Raw genomic sequence first — 19,737 nt, 5'->3', positions numbered from 1 at the left:
GACTAGATGTTTGAGACACAGTGATCTGAACGAGAGACTAGATGTTTGAGACACAGTGATCTGAACGAGAGAGACTAGATGTTTGAGACACAGTGATCTGAACAAGAGAGACTAGATGTTTTGAGACACAGTGATCTGAACAAGAGAGACTAGATGTTGAGACACAGTGATCTGAACAAGAGAGACTAGATGTTTTGAGACACAGTGATCTGAACAAGAGAGACTAGATGTTTGAGACACAGTGATCTGAACGAGACTAGATGTTTGAGACACAGTGATCTGAACGAGAGAGACTAGATGTTTGAGACACAGTGATCTGAACAAGAGAGACTAGATGTTTGAGATCTGCCAGTTCAGGATCACCATTGATACATACAGGGTCCACATGTCCATGTCTCAACCCTTTCTAAATGCCCAAACTACCCCTCTGTATCCCCACTCCTTTAGATCTGAAATGATAGAATAGCTCAGAGTAGACGCCAAGGCTGGTGCACTCCTCTTGACGACCAGGGGGGGGGGGGGGTAAAAATCCTGTCTTTACCCAACACAGAGAGGACAGGGAACCTTAAATAACCCTGTCTTTACCCAACACAGAGGGGCCAGGGAACCTTAAATAACCCTGTCTTTACCCAACAGAGGGGCCAGGGAACCTTAAATAACCCTGTCTTTACCCAACACAGAGGGGCCAGGGAACCTTAATTAAATAGACCTGTTCTTACCCAACACAGAGGGGCCAGGGAACCTTAAATAGCCCTGTCTTTACCCAACAGAAGGGCCAGGGAACCTTAATTAAATAGCCCTGTCTTTCTGTTTTGTACAGCTGGTGATGAGGTGTTGTATGGCTGGTGATGAGGTGTTGTATGGCTGGTGATGAGGTGTTTTGTACGGCTGGTGATGAGGTGTTGTGTATGGCTGGTGATGAGGTGTTTTGTACGGCTGGTGATGAGGTGTTGTACGGCTGGTGATGAGGTGTTTTGTATGGCTGGTGATGAGGTGTTTTGTATGGCTGGTGATGAGGCGTTTTGTACGGCTGGTGATGAGGTGTTGTGTACGGCTGGTGATGAGGTGTTGTATGGCTGGTGATGAGGTGTTTTGTACGGCTGGTGATGAGGCGTTTTCTACGGCTGGTGATGAGGTGTTTTGCTCAGAAAAGCAACAAGGAAAGGAAACAGGACATCAGCTCCACAACAGGATGTTTGGCCCATACGGCAACATTTATTAAAGAGTAAAAATGGTTGACAACACATGAGATGTTTTAGATTTGTAGAAACTTAATTGAAAATGTACTTGAACAGAGAGAAAACATCCTCAGATGAGTTGTCAGTCCTAGAAGACAGCGTCCCTTGGTGCTGGGTGAGTATGTATGCTGACAGTTGGAGCCATGGATGTGGAGGGGGTGAGCGGTTCTGTGTGTGTCTCATGCCCTGCTGTCGTTGCTCATCTCAGGAACAGGGCTGGCTACTGCTCCCTCACACACCAGGGAGTCAGCGGTTCTGTGTGTGTCTCAGGCCCTGCTGTCGTTGCTCATCTCAGGAACAGGGCTGGCTACTGCTCCCTCACACACCAGGGAGTCAGCGGTTCTGTGTGTCTCAGGCCCTGCTATCGTTGCCCATCACAGGAACAGGGCTGGCTACTGCTCCCTCACACACCAGGGAGTCAGCGGTTGTGTGTGTGTCTCAGGCCCTGCTGTCGTTGCTCATCTCAGGAACAGGGCTGGCTACTGCTCCCTCACACACCAGGGAGTCAGCCTCAGCAGGGGGAGCCGTGTTTAGAGCTCTGTCCCTGGAGTGGTCTGGCCTGCTCTGGCCCTTGTCCTCTGGGTCTCCCTGGTACAGGTCTTCATCCTCCCCATCCTGCTGCTGCTGGCTGGGGAAGGGGTGTGAGGAGGACCTGGTGGAGGGTCTGTCTGCTGACTGGGTGGCCATCTCCTGGGACTGGGAGGTAGAGTGTCCGTCTGCTGACTGTGTGGCCATCTCCTGGGACTGGGAGGTAGAATGTCCGTCTGCTGACTGTGTGGCCATCTCCTGGGACTGGGAGGTAGATGGTCTGTCTGCTGACTGGGTGGCCATCTCCTGGGACTGGGAGGTAGAGTGTTCGTCTGCTGACTGTGTGGCCATCTCCTGGGACTGGGAGGTAGATGGTCTGTCTGCTGACTGGGTGGCCATCTCCTGGGAGGTAGAGTGTCCGTCTGCTGACTGGGTGGCCATCTCCTGGGACTGGGAGGTAGATGGTCTGTCTGCTGACTGGGTGGCCATCTCCTGGGACTGGGAGGTAGATGGTCTGTCTGCTGACTGGGTGGCCATCTCCTGGGACTGGGAGGTAGAGTGTCCGTCTGCTGACTGTGTGGCCATCTCCTGGGACTGGGAGGGAGAGGGTCCATCTGCTGACTGGGTGGCCATCTCCTGGGACTGGGAGGTAGATGGTCCGTCTGCTGACTGGGTGGCCATCTCCTGGGACTGGGAGGTAGATGGTCTGTCTGCTGACTGGCTGGAGGCCATCTCCTGGGACTGGGAGGTAGATGGTCTGTCTGCTGACTGGCTGGAGGCCATCTCCTGGGACTGGGAGGTAGATGGTCTGTCTGCTGACTGGCTGGAGGCCATCTCCTGGGACTGGGAGGTAGATGGTCTGTCTGCTGACTGGCTGGAGGCCATCTCCTGGGACTGGGAGGTAGATGGTCTGTCTGCTGACTGGCTGGAGGCCATCTCCTGGGACTGGGAGGTAGATGGTCTGTCTGCTGACTGGCTGGAGGCCATCTCCTGGGACTGGGAGGTAGATGGTCTGTCTGCTGACTGGCTGGAGGCCATCTCCTGGGACTGGGAGGTAGATGGTCTGTCTGCTGACTGGCTGGAGGCCATCTCCTGGGACTGGGAGGTAGATGGTCCGTCTGCTGACTGGGTGGCCATCTCCTGGGACTGGGAGGTAGATGGTCTGTCTGCTGACTGGCTGGAGGCCATCTCCTGGGACTGGGAGGTAGATGGTCTGTCTGCTGACTGGCTGGAGGCCATCTCCTGGGACTGGGAGGTAGATGGTCTGTCTGCTGACTGGCTGGAGGCCATCTCCTGGGAGCCATCTGAGAGGGAGACACTTTATTATTACCATCAAGGGTAAAATGGAAATGTGTGGATTGGATTGTCAACAATGCAGCACATGAAATTAGTCAGTGTGATTGACAGGGTCAGCGCATCACTGATCTACAAATCATCTCGCATCCCAAATAGATTAGTGATTGTGCCTTGATCAGGCCGATCCTCACCAACAAGCTCAATGTCAGGTAGTTTAGATGTTTTGGACTGTACAAAATGTCTGCCTGAGTGTGATGCTGCATGCGGGCCAGTCTCCTCTCTAAGTGATGTCCTGTCTGACCTGTGTGTTGCTGCATGCGGGCCAGTCTCCTCTCTGAGTGTGATGTCGTGTCTGACCTGTGTGTTGCTGCATGCGGGCCAGTCTCCTCTCTGACCTGTGTGTTGCTGCATGCGGGCCAGTCTCCTCTCTGACCTGTGTGTTGCTGCATGCGGGCCAGTCTCCTCTCTAGGTGTGATGTCGTGTCTGACCTGTGTGATGCTGCATGCGGGCCAGTCTCCTCTCTAAGTGATGTCGGGTCTGACCTGTGTGTTGCTGCATGCGGGCCAGTCTCCTCTCTGACCTGTGTGTTGCTGCATGCGGGCCAGTCTCCTCTCTAGGTGTGATGTCGTGTCTGACCTGTGTGTTGCTGCATGCGGGCCAGTCTCCTCTCTGAGTGTGATGTCGTGTCTGACCTGTGTGTTGCTGCATGCGGGCCAGTCTCCTCTCTGAGTGTGATGTCGTGTCTGACCTGTGTGTTGCTGCATGCGGGCCAGTCTCCTCTCTAAGTGTGATGTTGGGTCTGACCTGTGTGTTGCTGCATGCGGGCCAGTCTCCTCTCTAAGGCAAGCCGTTTGTTGAGTTCTATGCGTCTCTGCTGTTCCTCTGTCAGGGAGGGGGCTGGGGTGGAGTGGACCGGGCCAGCCTGGGAGGAAGGGAACAGGGAGGGGGCTGGGGTAGAGGGGACCCGTCCTGGGGGGTCTTCAGCGAAACCTCCGTCTCCAAACGGGTCTGGGTCGTCATGGTTGACGACACGTCCGTCTCTCGACGCCGCGGTGTCGTCCTCACCTGGATCAATGGATGAAATACTGAATGCCAAATCTCATTTTGTAAAATCAGTTCATGACTGCTATAAACCAATACAAATCTACTACGACATCTACCTCTAGACACTACTATTGATCTGGGACTGTGTCATATCTACCTCTAGACACTACTATTGATCTGGGACTGTGTCATATCTACCTCTAGACACTACTATTGATCTGGGACTGTGTCATATCTACCTCTAGACACTACTATTGATCTGGGACTGTGTCATATCTACCTCTAGACACTACTATTGATCTGGGACTGTGTCATATCTACCTCTAGACACTACTATTGATCTGGGACTGTGTCATACCTACCTCTAGACACTACTATTGATCTGGGACTGTCATATCTACCCCTAGACAATACTATTGATCTGGGACTGTGTCATATCTACCTCTAGACACTACTATTGATCTGGGACTGTGTCATATCTACCCCTAGACAATACTATTGATCTGGGACTGTGTCATATCTACCCCTAGACAATACTATTGATCTGGGACTGTGTCATATCTACCCCTAGACACTACTATTGATCTGGAACTGTGTCATATCTACCCCTAGACAATACTATTGATCTGGGACTGTGTCATATCTACCTCTAGACACTACTATTGATCTGGGACTGTGTCATATCTACCCCTAGACAATACTATTGATCTGGGACTGTGTCATATCTACCTCTAGACACTACTATTGATCTGGGACTGTGTCATATCTACCCCTAGACAATACTATTGATCTGGGACTGTGTCATATCTACCTCTAGACACTACTATTGATCTGGGACTGTGTCATATCTACCTCTACACACTACTATTGATCTGGGACTGTGTCATATCTACCTCTAGACACTACTATTGATCTGGGACTGTGTCATATCTACCTCTAGACACTACTATTGATCTGGGACTGTGTCATATCTACCTCTAGACACTACTATTGATCTGGGACTGTGTCATATCTACCTCTAGACAATACTATTGATCTGGGACTGTGTCATACCTACCTCTAGACACTACTATTGATCTGGGACTGTCATATCTACCCCTAGACAATACTATTGATCTGGGACTGTGTCATATCTACCTCTAGACACTACTATTGATCTGGGACTGTGTCATATCTACCCCTAGACAATACTATTGATCTGGGACTGTGTCATATCTACCCCATGACAATACTATTGATCTGGGACTGTGTCATATCTACCCCTAGACACTACTATTGATCTGGGACTGTGTCATATCTACCCCTAGACAATACTATTGATCTGGGACTGTGTCATATCTACCTCTAGACACTACTATTGATCTGGGACTGTGTCATATCTACCCCTAGACAATACTATTGATCTGGGACTGTGTCATATCTACCTCTAGACACTACTATTGATCTGGGACTGTGTCATATCTACCCCTAGACAATACTATTGATCTGGGACTGTGTCATATCTACCTCTACACACTACTATTGATCTGGGACTGTGTCATATCTACCTCTAGACACTACTATTGATCTGGGACTGTGTCATATCTACCTCTAGACACTAAAATTGATCTGGGACTGTGTGTGTTAAGCGTCTCAGAGTTCTGATCTCAGATCAGGTCCTCCCTGTACGTATAATCTTATTCACTGTTGTGTACAAGGTGATCCTAAAATCAGCACTCCCACTCTGAGTCACTTGATACGTGGTGAATCCTTTCTAACACTAAATGTAGTTGGTGACGTTGTCCTCTCACCGTCGTCTCCTATGAAGTCTTCATGTGTTAGTGGCATGTCCAACCGTATTCTCTTGAGACACGTCTGAGAAAACAAAACATTCAGACCTTACGACTTCCACTGACACCACCACACCTCCAGATGTTGGTTAGAACAACAAGGGCCTGTCAGTCTGACCTGGATGTTGGTTAGAACAACAGGGGCCTGTCAGTCTGACCTGGATGTTGGTTAGAACAACAAGGGCCTGTCAGTCTGACCTGGATGTTGGTTAGAACAACAGGGGCCTGTCAGTCTGACCTGGATGTTGGTTAGAACAACAAGGGCCTGTCAGTCTGACCTGGATGTTGGTTAGAACAACAAGGGCCTGTCAGTCTGACCTGGGTGTTGGTTAGAACAACAAGGGCCTGGTTATAACAACAAGGGCCTGTCAGTCTGACCTGGGTGTTGGTTATAACAACAAGGGCCTGTCAGTCTGACCTGGATGTTGGTTAGAACAACAAGGGCCTGGTTATAACAACAAGGGCCTGTCAGTCTGACCTGGATGTTGGTTATAACAACAAGGACCTGTCAGTCTGACCTGGATGTTGGTTAGAACAACAAGGGCCTGTCAGTCTGACCTGGACTTCTTTCTTGCTGCCCAGCGTCTCCAGTTTGTCTATGAAGTCTTCGAACTGTAGTTTGGGGTACAGCCTGTGAGCCCAGTTCTCCATCCTCTGCATCAGCACCCGCAAGTCCTCAGCCTGGTGGAAAACACACATACATCACACCCTTTGGCTGCTGTGGGAGGGGAAAACACACACACACATCACACCCTTTGGCTGCTGTGGGAGGCGAAAACACACATACATCAACACCCTTTGGCTGCTGTGGGAGTCAACTGGATAACCTTTCGGCAAACATCTTGCACTTTGAGTTTAAAAACAACAGACAAAACAGACCCATCTGCCCAACAAGAGACACAATACTTGAATCTGCTGTTAGCCTTTACCTCGTGTCCTTTGCCTTTGAAATGAACGTTGTCAAACAGGTTGCGAAGAGCCGGAAGTCCTCTTTCTGATGTCAGCCTGGAGTAACACATGAACAAAAACACTGGCTATTGAACTTCCAAACATCAAACAGCTCTGCAATGTTGCTGCAAAGACAAAGAGAATCAACAATTACTTTTTTTTTTAAAACACAGGTTTTGATGATCAAGTCCTTCGGTTGTAACAGAACAGGGACAATATGCCAAAACCAGACATCGATTTTCATGGTCGGGCATAAATGAGCATTTGGATTAGGAAAGTTCTCTCTCTCTCTCTCTCATGACCTGTACAAAGCTATAATGTTGAATAAAATTATATTTGAACTTACTTTACCAGTTGTCTGTGTGGTTGGTCCTTTTGCAGGTAGGAACGTGAGACAATGACCATGTTTACATCGTTTTTTAAAATATTTGATATTATTTATTGATATTAAACTGATTGTGTCAGAAGGTCGAGTACGGCATTAGTCATGTAAACACCTTACTCCGCTTGTCTTACATCGGCGTGAGGTCATAATTGAAGTAAACATACGCCAATTAAAACACCTGCTTTTCTGAGCAATCTTTCAAATGATTAGGACGTGTAAAACACCTTAAACCGGCGTCCCAGTGGTGTATTTGATCTGTGCCTGTGCTGACACCAGCCGAGAGCCTCCTTCTTTAGTGAAGTGGTGTGTTTGATCTGCACCTGTGCTGACACCAGCCGAGAGCCTCCCTCTTTAGTGAAGTGGTGTGTTTGATCTGCACCTGTGCTGACACCAGCCGAGAGCCTCCCTCTTTAGTGAAGTGGTGTGTTTGATCTGCACCTGTGCTGACACCAGCCGAGAGCCTCCCTCTTTAGTGAAGTGAGTTAGGAACAACTGAATATACTGGGTTTTAGAAGTAGTTCTCACGTACAAACTTTATAATTTATTTATTTATTTTACCTTTATTTAACCAGGTAGGCTAGTTGAGAACACCTTTATTTAACCAGGTAGGCAAGTTGAGAACAAGTTCTCATTTACAATTGCGACCTGGCCAAGATAAAGCAAAGCAGTTCGACAGATAAAACGACACAGAGTTACACATGGAGTAAAAACAAACATACAGTCAATAATGCAGTATAAACAAGTCTATATACAATGTGAGCAAATGAGGTGAGAAGGGAGGTAAAGGCAAAAAAGGCCATGATGGCAAAGTAAATACAATATAGCAAGTAAAATACTGGAATGGTAGTTTTGCAATGGAAGAATGTGCAAAGTAGAAATAAAAAAATAATGGGGTGCAAAGGAGCAAAATAAATAAATAAATTAAAATTAAATACAGTTGGGAAAGAGGTAGTTGTTTGGGCTAAATTATAGGTGGGCTATGTACAGGTGCAGTAATCTGTGAGCTGCTCTGACAGTTGGTGCTTAAAGCTAGTGAGGGAGATAAGTGTTTCCAGTTTCAGAGATTTTTGTAGTTCGTTCCAGTCATTGGCAGCAGAGAACTGGAAGGAGAGGCGGCCAAAGAAAGAATTGGTTTTGGGGGTGACTAGAGAGATATACCTGCTGGAGCGTGTGCTACAGGTGGGAGATGCTATGGTGACCAGCGAGCTGAGATAAGGGGGGACTTTACCTAGCAGGGTCTTGTAGATGACATGGAGCCAGTGGGTTTGGCGACGAGTATGAAGCGAGGGCCAGCCAACGAGAGCGTACAGGTCGCAATGGTGGGTAGTATATGGGGCTTTGGTGATAAAACGGATTGCACTGTGATAGACTGCATCCAATTTGTTGAGTAGGGTATTGGAGGCTATTTTGTAAATGACATCGCCAAAGTCGAGGATTGGTAGGATGGTCAGTTTTACAAGGGTATGTTTGGCAGCATGAGTGAAGGATGCTTTGTTGCGAAATAGGAAGCCAATTCTAGATTTAACTTTGGATTGGAGATGTTTGATATGGGTCTGGAAGGAGAGTTTACAGTCTAACCAGACACCTAAGTATTTGTAGTTGTCCACGTATTCTAAGTCAGAGCCGTCCAGAGTAGTGATGTTGGACATGCGGGTAGGTGCAGGTAGCGATCGGTTGAAGAGCATGCATTTAGTTTTACTTGTATTTAAGAGCAATTGGAGGCCACGGAAGGAGAGTTGTATGGCATTGAAGCTTGCCTGGAGGGTTGTTAACACAGTGTCCAAAGAAGGGCCGGAAGTATACAGAATGGTGTCGTCTGCGTAGAGGTGGATCAGGGACTCACCAGCAGCAAGAACGACCTCATTGATGTATACAGAGAAGAGAGTCGGTCCAAGAATTGAACCCTGTGGCACCCCCATAGAGACTGCCAGAGGTCCGGACAGCAGACCCTCCGATTTGACACACTGAACTCTATCAGAGAAGTAGTTGGTGAACCAGGCGAGGCAATCATTTGAGAAACCAAGGCTGTCGAGTCTGCCGATGAGGATATGGTGATTGACAGAGTCGAAAGCCTTGGCCAGATCAATGAATACGGCTGCACAGTAATGTTTCTTATCGATGGCGGTTAAGATATCGTTTAGGACCTTGAGCGTGGCTGAGGTGCACCCATGACCAGCTCTGAAACCGGATTGCATAGCAGAGAAGGTATGGTGAGATTCGAAATGGTCGGTAATCTGTTTGTTGACTTGGCTTTCGAAGACCTTAGAAAGGCACGGTAGGATAGATATAGGTCTGTAGCAGTTTGGGTCAAGAGTGTCCCCCCCTTTGAAGAGGGGGATGACCGCAGCTGCTTTCCAATCTTTGGGAATCTCAGACGACACGAAAGAGAGGTTGAACAGGCTAGTAATAGGGGTGGCAACAATTTCGGCAGATAATTTTAGAAAGAAAGGGTCCAGATTGTCTAGCCCGGCTGATTTGTAGGGGTCCAGATTTTGCAGCTCTTTCAGAACATCAGCTGAATGGATTTGGGAGAAGGAGAAATGGGGAAGGCTTGGGCGAGTTGCTGTTGGGGGTGCAGTGCTGTTGTCCGGGGTAGGAGTAGCCAGGTGGAAAGCATGGCCAGCCGTAGAAAAATGCTTATTGAAATTCTCAATTATGGTGGATTTATCAGTGGTGACAGTGTTTCCTATCTTCAGTGCAGTGGGCAGCTGGGAGGAGGTGTTCTTATTCTCCATGGACTTACAGTGTCCCAGAACTTTTTTGAGTTAGTGTTGCAGGAAGCAAATTTCTGCTTGAAAAAGCTAGCCTTGGCTTTTCTAACTGCCTGTGTATAATGATTTCTAGCTTCCCTGAACAGCTGCATATCACGGGGGCTGTTCGATGCTAATGCAGAACGCCATAGGATGTTTTTGTGTTGGTTAAGGGCAGTCAGGTCTGGGGAGAACCAAGGGCTATATCTGTTCCTGGTTCTAAATTTCTTAAATGGGGCATGTTTATTTAAGATGGTTAGGAAGGCATTTAAAAAAAATATCCAGGCATCCTCTACTGACGGGATGAGATCAATATCCTTCCAGGATACCCCGGCCAGGTCGATTAGAAAGGCCTGCTCGCAGAAGTGTTTCAGGGAGCGTTTTACAGTGATGAGTGGAGGTCGTTTGACCGCTGACCCATTACGGATGCAGGCAATGAGGCAGTGATCGCTGAGATCTTGGTTGAAGACAGCAGAGGTGTATTTAGAGGGGAAGTTGGTTAGGATGATATCTATGAGGGTGCCCGTGTTTAAGGTTTTGGGGAGGTACCTGGTAGGTTCATTGATTATTTGTGTGAGATTGAGGGCATCAAGTTTAGATTGTAGGATGGCTGGGGTGTTAAGCATGTTCCAGTTTAGGTCGCCTAGCAGCACGAACTCTGAAGATAGATGGGGGGCAATCAGTTCACATATGGTGTCCAGAGCACAGCTGGGGGCAGAGGGTGGTCTATAGCAGGCGGCAACGAATAATGTCCCAACTCAGAATCAAATATGCATGTTCGCTGTGGTAGGATGTTAATTTAGACTGGTGATGTTCTGCATTTATCAGAGAGAGACGTCAGGGAGCCTTTTTCAGACGTCTCCGTGGAAACGGGGTTAATAGGGGGAATCCTTCTTCTTACAGAGCATGCAAACATTTTTAAATTGAACCATTATTATAATTTGACTATCCATAATAAATCACATTATCGTGTGCATGTAACCGTACTCAGTATATCCACAGGAAAGTAGAATTACACAACTGTTCCAATCGCTGGTGGTGTCGTTCATATTTCACCTGATGCAGGAGACACATGCACACTGGCCCAGCCTGTTGACATGGTTCTGCTACATGCACACTGGCCCAGCCTGTTGACATGGTTCTGCTATATGCACACTGGCCCAGCCTGTTGACATGATACATGCACACTGGCCCAGCCTGTTGACATGATACATGCACACTGGCCCAGCCTGTTGACATGATACATGCACACTGGCCCAGCCTGTTGACATGATACATGCACACTGGCCCAGCCTGTTGACATGATACATGCACACTGGCCCAGCCTGTTGACATGGTTCTGCTATATGCACACTGGCCCAGCCTGTTGACATGATACTTGCACACTGGCCCAGCCTGTTGACATGATACATGCACACTGGCCCAGCCTGTTGACATGATACATGCACACTGGCCCAGCCTGTTGACATGATACATGCACACTGGCCCAGCCTGTTGACATGATACATGCACACTGGCCCAGCCTGTTGACATGATACATGCACACTGGCCCAGCCTGTTGACATGGTTCTGCTATATGCACACTGGCCCAGCCTGTTGACATGATACTTGCACACTGGCCCAGCCTGTTGACATGATACATGCACACTGGCCCAGCCTGTTGACATGATACATGCACACTGGCCCAGCCTGTTGACATGATACATGCACACTGGCCCAGCCTGTTGACATGATACATGCACACTGGCCCAGCCTGTTGACATGGTTCTGCTACATGCACACTGGCCCAGCCTGTTGACATGGTTCTGCTACATGCACACTGGCCCAGACTGTTCACATGGTTCTGCTACATGCACACTGGCCCAGACTGTTCACATGGTTCTGCTACATGCACACTGGCCCAGACTGTTCACATGGTTCTGCTACATGCACACTGGCCCAGACTGTTCACATGGTTCTGCTACATGCACACTGGCCCAGACTGTTCACATGGTTCTGCTACATGCACACTGGCCCAGCCTGTTCACATGGTTCTGCTATATGCACACTGGCCCAGACTGTTCACATGGTTCTGCTACATGCACACTGGCCCAGCCTGTTCACATGGTTCTGCTACATGCACACTGGCCCAGACTGTTCACATGGTTCTGCTACATGCACACTGGCCCAGACTGTTCACATGGTTCTGCTACATGCACACTGGCCCAGCCTGTTCACATGGTTCTGCTATATGCACACTGGCCCAGACTGTTCACATGGTTCTGCTACATGCACACTGGCCCAGACTGTTCACATGGTTCTGCTACATGCACACTGGCCCAGACTGTTCACATGGTTCTGCTACATGCACACTGGCCCAGACTGTTCACATGGTTCTGCTACATGCACACTGGCCCAGACTGTTCACATGGTTCTGCTACATGCACACTGGCCCAGACTGTTCACATGGTTCTGCTACATGCACACTGGCCCAGTAGTTCACATGGTTCTGCTACATGCACACTGGCCCAGCCTGTTCACATGGTTCTGCTACATGCACACTGGCCCAGACTGTTCACATGGTTCTGCTACATGCACACTGGCCCAGACTGTTCACATGGTTCTGCTACATGCACACTGGCCCAGCCTGTTCACATGGTTCTGCTACATGCACACTGGCCCAGCCTGTTCACATGGTTCTGCTACATGCACACTGGCCCAGACTGTTCACATGGTTCTGCTACATGCACACTGGCCCAGACTGTTCACATGGTTCTGCTACATGCACACTGGCCCAGACTGTTCACATGGTTCTGCTACATGCACACTGGCCCAGCCTGTTCACATGGTTCTGCTACATGCACACTGGCCCAGCCTGTTCACATGGTTCTGCTACATGCACACTGGCCCAGACTGTTCACATGGTTCTGCTACATGCACACTGGCCCAGACTGTTCACATGGTTCTGCTACATGCACACTGGCCCAGACTGTTCACATGGTTCTGCTACATGCACACTGGCCCAGACTGTTCACATGGTTCTGCTACATGCACACTGGCCCAGACTGTTCACATGGTTCTGCTACATGCACACTGGCCCAGACTGTTCACATGGTTCTGCTTGATGTAATTATTAACTTTCCTGTGAAATATATTATCTCACATTTCTACCATCAAATCGACCAGCCACACAGACAACCAGTAAAGTATGTGACAATATAATTGTATTCAACATTCTGGCCTGTAGAGGTTCCTGATCCAAACGCTCATTCATGCCCGTCACCAGGCTAATACACACGTACCTCTGAGAGTCCAGTTTCGGCTGTGGTCTCTTGACGCCTCTCCTCTTGGCAACAGGGACTTCGGCCAGCTTGGAGATCTCTCCTCCCTCCTCCCCTGAACAACATCAACAGCCATCAATGGAAAGTATATCTACCCATTATATTGTCTGTGATGTCAGTGAGCAGGAAGTCTCCCAGCTATGTATATAATAATAATAATGATGATGTCATATCTATATCTACCAATTATATTGTCCATGATGTCAGTGAGCAGGAAGTCTCCCAGCTGTGTATATAATGATAATGATGATGTCATATCTATATCTACCAATTATATTGTCTATGTATATCATAACAATAATAATAATAATAATAATTATGTCTTATCTATATCTACCCATTATATTGTCTGTGATGTCAGTAAGCAGGAAGTCTCCCAACTGTGTATATAATAATAATAATGATGATGTCATATCAGTCTACCTGTAGACACACAGGTTTGTGTTGGGTATTGTGTGTCTAGTCTGGTCCCAGATCATCATAAGCACGACAGCAACCATGGCAGTCGGCAAAATAGCACAACCAGATCTGGAACCAGGCTAGGTACTGGTGAGCTACAGTTGTCATTGTCCTCACCTGTAAAAGGATCTCCTCCCTCTCCTGGTGAGAAGGGAGGGGGGAGAGGAGGAAAGGTCTCGTCATCTGTGTTGTCATAGTCAGGAATGTCAAACAAGCCATTCTCCATCGGATCAACCATGGTTCCTTTATCACTGGGCTCCTGCAAGGAAGAAGAGGGGGATTACATTTGACGTTTTATTATCGTGTTCAGTGAAATGCCTTTCTTGACAACTCTTTTCCCAACAATGCAGTAATAAATATATAGCACTATTAAATATATAAAAACACAAGCAATGAGACAGGAAAGAAGGTAAACTACATATACAGCTACCATAACTTCACCCAGCTCTCCTGTCTCCCCCCTACTGTCGTCAGCTCTCCTGTCTCCCCCCTACGGTCGTCAGCTCTCCTGTCTCCCCCCTACGGTCGTCAGCTCTCCTGTCTCCCCCCTACTGTCGTCAGCTCTCCTGTCTCCCCCCTACTGTCGTCAGCTCTCCTGTCTCCCCCCTACTGTCAGCTCTCCTGTCTCCCCCCTACTGTCGTCAGCTCTCCTGTCTCCCCCCTACTGTCAGCTCTCCTGTCTCCTCCCTACTGTCAGCTCTCCTGTCTCCTCCCTACTGTCAGCTCTCCTGTCTCCTCCCTACGGTCGTCAGCTCTCCTGTCTCCCCCCTACTGTCAGCTCTCCTGTCTCCTCCCTACGGTCGTCAGCTCTCCTGTCTCCCCCCTACGGTCGTCAGCTCTCCTGTCTCCCCCCTACTGTCGTCAGCTCTCCTGTCTCCTCCCTACAGTCGTCAGCTCTCCTGTCTCCCCCCTACTGTCGTCAGCTCTCCTGTCTCCCCCCTACTGTCGTCAGCTCTCCTGTCTCCCCCCTACTGTCGTCAGCTCTCCTGTCTCCTCCCTACTGTCGTCAGCTCTCCTGTCTCCCCCCTACGGTCGTCAGCTCTCCTGTCTCCCCCCTACTGTCGTCAGCTCTCCTGTCTCCCCCCTACTGTCGTCAGCTCTCCTGTCTCCCCCCTACGGTCGTCAGCTCTCCTGTCTCCCCCCTACGGTCGTCAGCTCTCCTGTCTCCCCCCTACGGTCGTCAGCTCTCCTGTCTCCCCCCTACTGTCGTCAGCTCTCCTGTCTCCCCCCTACGGTCGTCAGCTCTCCTGTCTCCCCCCTACTGTCGTCAGCTCTCCTGTCTCCCCCCTACTGTCGTCAGCTCTCCTGTCTCCCCCCTACGGTCGTCAGCTCTCCTGTCTCCCCCCTACGGTCGTCAGCTCTCCTGTCTCCCCCCTACGGTCGTCAGCTCTCCTGTCTCCCCCCTACTGTCGTCAGCTCTCCTGTCTCCCCCCTACGGTCGTCAGCTCTCCTGTCTCCCCCCTACTGTCGTCAGCTCTCCTGTCTCCCCCCTACGGTCGTCAGCTCTCCTGTCTCCCCCCTACTGTCGTCAGCTCTCCTGTCTCCCCCCTACTGTCGTCAGCTCTCCTGTCTCCCCCCTACTGTCGTCAGCTCTCCTGTCTCCCCCCTACTGTCGTCAGCTCTCCTGTCTCCCCCCTACGGTCGTCAGCTCTCCTGTCTCCCCCCTACTGTCGTCAGCTCTCCTGTCTCCCCCCTACTGTCGTCAGCTCTCCTGTCTCCCCCCTACTGTCGTCAGCTCTCCTGTCTCCCCCCTACTGTCGTCAGCTCTCCTGTCTCCCCCCTACGGTCGTCAGCTCTCCTGTCTCCCCCCTACTGTCGTCAGCTCTCCTGTCTCCCCCCTACTGTCGTCAGCTCTCCTGTCTCCCCCCTACTGTCGTCAGCTCTCCTGTCTCCCCCCTACGGTCGTCAGCTCTCCTGTCTCCCCCCTACTGTCGTCAGCTCTCCTGTCTCCCCCCTACTGTCGTCAGCTCTCCTGTCTCCCCCCTACTGTCGTCAGCTCTCCTGTCTCCCCCCTACTGTCGTCAGCTCTCCTGTCTCCCCCCTACTGTCGTCAGCTCTCCTGTCTCCCCCCTACTGTCGTCAGCTCTCCTGTCTCCCCCCTACTGTCGTCAGCTCTCCTGTCTCCCCCTACTGTCGTCAGCTCTCCTGTCTCCCCCCTACGGTCGTCAGCTCTCCTGTCTCCCCCCTACTGTCGTCAGCTCTCCTGTCTCCCCCCTACTGTCGTCAGCTCTCCTGTCTCCCCCCTACTGTCGTCAGCTCTCCTGTCTCCCCCCTACTGTCGTCAGCTCTCCTGTCTCCCCCCTACGGTCGTCAGCTCTCCTGTCTCCCCCCTACTGTCGTCAGCTCTCCTGTCTCCCCCCTACTGTCGTCAGCTCTCCTGTCTCCCCCCTACTGTCGTCAGCTCTCCTGTCTCCCCCCTACGGTCGTCAGCTCTCCTGTCTCCCCCCTACTGTCGTCAGCTCTCCTGTCTCCCCCCTACTGTCGTCAGCTCTCCTGTCTCCCCCCTACTGTCGTCAGCTCTCCTGTCTCCCCCCTACTGTCGTCAGCTCTCCTGTCTCCCCCCTACTGTCGTCAGCTCTCCTGTCTCCCCCCTACTGTCGTCAGCTCTCCTGTCTCCCCCCTACGGTCGTCAGCTCTCCTGTCTCCCCCCTACGGTCGTCAGCTCTCCTGTCTCCCCCCTACGGTCGTCAGCTCTCCTGTCTCCCCCCTACGGTCGTCAGCTCTCCTGTCTCCCCCCTACTGTCGTCAGCTCTCCTGTCTCCCCCCTACGGTCGTCAGCTCTCCTGTCTCCCCCCTACGGTCGTCAGCTCTCCTGTCTCCCCCCTACGGTCGTCAGCTCTCCTGTCTCCCCCCTACGGTCGTCAGCTCTCCTGTCTCCCCCCTACGGTCGTCAGCTCTCCTGTCTCCCCCCTACGGTCGTCAGCTCTCCTGTCTCCCTCTACAGTCGTCAGCTCTCCTGTCTCCCTCTACAGTCATCAGCTCTCCTGTAAACAAGCGTTGATGTGAAAGATAAGGTCCTTATATTCTTCCAAAACAGCGACGCGTGTTAAATGTTCAGACTGAGCGTTGGGATCTTAAAACGCCCCCCTTGTAGAAAACGCCTTCATCCAATAATGTATGTGTAATGTATTGGAACAGGACTAAGAGACATGTAACACTGGCTTCTGCACCGGATTTACAGCCAGTGTCATTCTTGAGTTTTACTAGCTAATGTTAGCTAATAACTTACCGACTGGTTGGCTCACATTATATGACCTAACTTAGCCAAGGTAGCTAACTAGGTGCAATATTAGCTACACACATCAAAGCGTGAGGAATCAACGTTTACAACACATATAAACAGACAGTCGTAACCCGAATAAAAACCCGGGCTTCTAGATAGATTGGCTAGCAGCTAACTTAATTTCTCCATCTTTCATGAGTAACCTACTGTAGATATAGTGTAGTAGTTCGTTACCGCGCTATGCTAACCAGCTAGCTAGTTGTTGTTGTTTGTTGCGGGGAAACTGATAATATTCAACAAATAAGCGACTACCATCAATGTGATGCGGGAAATATATCATAAGACATTTCGTCGTTAGTATGTGGAGAATAACTGTAGCCGGGGCACTTTACCTGGCAAATAAACAGTTGCTATTCCAGCGGTTCCTGTGTTATTTTTTTTCGTCCACTCTTGTCTTCTGCCGGGTTTTTTACAATGAACCAATCAACTGTTTGCTTCCTTGTACCAAGAGCCAATCATGTGTCGTCAAAACTATCCGTTCGTGTTGGGAATAGAAACGTTTTTTGGGGTTTACACTGCCCTCTTCTGTATATGTCTAGAATGTTATGTAAGTGACTGTGTAATGGCAAATTTGTTTAGTTGATTTCCACCTTATTAGACATAGCTACCAAAGTAACTGTTTTTAACAAACTGTTGGCCTATTCTAACTGTTTTGTTTCAATCAAAGCATACATTTTACCTAGTGGCGTGCCACATGAGAGAAATGCGACCATTCGCACAATCAACCTGAAATTACGTGGTGTTTTTTTTGTCTTGGAGTAGCGTTATACTATGCTATTATATTCAATTATTTTAATTAGAATACTAATTACGGAGAAGCTGCATTTCCCGAATTCTCTGGAACCCTCGTCCCTATAGCAACATATCTGAGCTTCTGCCGTGCAGAATTATCTACATTACACACATTCTCTGATCTACAGAGAATTACAGGCTACTCTGGTGAATGGTGTTGTTAATAAAGTCAGATCAAATAACACCAGGTCAAAGGTTACCCTCCTCCCTCCTTCGTATTCAAAAGTAACAGTCGGTATCTTGTGTGGCCACCAGCTGCATTAAGTACTGCAGTGCATCTCCTCCTCGTGGACTGCACCAGATTTGCCAGTCCGATGATGCTGTGACACACTGCCCCAGACCATGACGGACCCTCCACCTCCAAATCGATCCCCCTCCAGTGTAACGCTCATTTCTTCGACGATAAACACAAATCCGACCACCCCTGGTGAGATAAAACCGTGCCTCATCAGTGAAGAGTGCTGTCTTAGGCGTCTCACAGTACGGACATTGCAATTTATTGCCCTGGCCACATCTGCAGTCCTCATGCCTCCTTGCAGCATGCTTAAGGCACGTTCACGCACATGAGCAGGGACTCTGGGCATCTTTCTTTTGGTGTTTTTCAGAGTCAGTAGAAAGGCCTCTTTAGTGTCCTAAGATTTCATAACTGTGACCATAATTGCCTACCCTCTGTAAGCTGTTAGTGTCTTAACGACCGTTCTACAGGTGCATGTTCATTCATTGTTTATGGTTCATTGAACATTCATGGGAAACAGTCTTTAAACCCTTTACAATGAACATCTGTGAAGTTATTTGGATTTTTACAAATGATCTTTGAAAGACAGGGTCCTGAAAAAGGGACGTTTCTTTTTGTGTTAAGTTTACATACCTGAGAGGATCCTACCAATTTTAACCCGACAGAAATGTGTCACCTGCTCTTGCTTTCCATGCCTTGTTCTTTTCTAACTTTCACGATGAATGTTTTCCGATAAAACAGGGGTTTTTGAAACTTGGTCCCCTCATAAACGTTATGTGGGCAAATTCATTCAGATCAATACTGTCTGTTTACAGGTTTACACAAGGTACTTGCTGAATGAAATCTGGGAATCAGATTACAATATGATCATTTATATTATTATGCTGCAAGACTATGTTATCTTGCTGAGCAAAACGCCTAGTCTTAAGGTTTCAATTGAAACTATAGTGTAGATACTGTATAGCCTATTATATAAGACTCTTCTTCTACTGTTCTCTCTATAACACCTGCAGCCGATAAGCCTAGTCTTAAGGTTTCAATAGAAACTATAGTGTAGATACTGTATAGCCTATTATATAAGACTCTTCTTCTACTGTTCTCTCTATAACACCTGCAGGCTATAAGCCTAGTCTTAAGGTTTCAATAGAAACTATAGTGTAGATACTGTATAGCCTATTATATAAGACTCTTCTTCTACTGTTCTCTCTATAACACCTGCAGGCTATAAGCCTAGTCTTAAGGTTTCAATAGAAACTATAGTGTAGATACTGTATAGCCTATTATATAAGACTCTTCTTCTACTGTTCTCTCTACAACACCTGCAGGCTATAAGCCTAGTCTTAAGGTTTCAATAGAAACTATAGTGTAGATACTGTATAGCCTATTATATAAGACTCTTCTTCTACTGTTCTCTCTATAACACCTGCAGGCTATAAGCCTAGTCTTAAGGTTTCAATAGAAACTATAGTGTAGATACTGTATAGCCTATTATATAAGACTCTTCTTCTACTGTTCTCTCTACAACACCTGCAGGCTATAAGCCTAGTCTTAAGGTTTCAATAGAAACTATAGTGTAGATACTGTATAGCCTATTATATAAGACTCTTCTTCTACTGTTCTCTCTACAAC

General features: G+C 48.8%; 1 protein-coding gene across 2 annotated transcripts; it reads right to left on the bottom strand.

The window, feature by feature from the left end:
* Positions 1-1,181: 1,181 nt before the first annotated feature.
* Positions 1,182-17,535, bottom strand: LOC109883807 (flocculation protein FLO11). Of its 2 annotated transcripts, none has more exons than XM_031812840.1 (8): positions 17,414-17,535; positions 13,916-14,057; positions 13,301-13,394; positions 6,866-6,941; positions 6,495-6,617; positions 5,898-5,961; positions 3,868-4,128; positions 1,182-3,070 (listed from the first exon to the last, which is right to left on the bottom strand). In XM_031812840.1, the coding sequence occupies exons 2-8, from the start codon at positions 14,034-14,036 to the stop codon at positions 1,677-1,679; spliced, it is 2,133 nt and encodes a 710-aa protein (XP_031668700.1). In that variant the 5' UTR covers positions 14,037-14,057; positions 17,414-17,535; the 3' UTR covers positions 1,182-1,676. The 2 variants fall into 2 exon arrangements, with proteins under 2 accessions (XP_031668700.1, XP_031668699.1); XM_031812839.1 differs by lacking the exon at positions 17,414-17,535 and having other exon boundaries at positions 1,182-1,564; positions 1,737-3,070.
* Positions 17,536-19,737: the final 2,202 nt, after the last annotated feature.

Source organism: Oncorhynchus kisutch, unplaced genomic scaffold (assembly GCF_002021735.2).
Source record: "Oncorhynchus kisutch isolate 150728-3 unplaced genomic scaffold, Okis_V2 Okis03b-Okis08b_hom, whole genome shotgun sequence".
Taxonomy (NCBI): Eukaryota; Metazoa; Chordata; class Actinopteri; order Salmoniformes; family Salmonidae; genus Oncorhynchus; species Oncorhynchus kisutch.
Note: the sequence above shows the minus strand (reverse complement) of the source record. Positions and strands in the feature narration are given on the sequence as shown.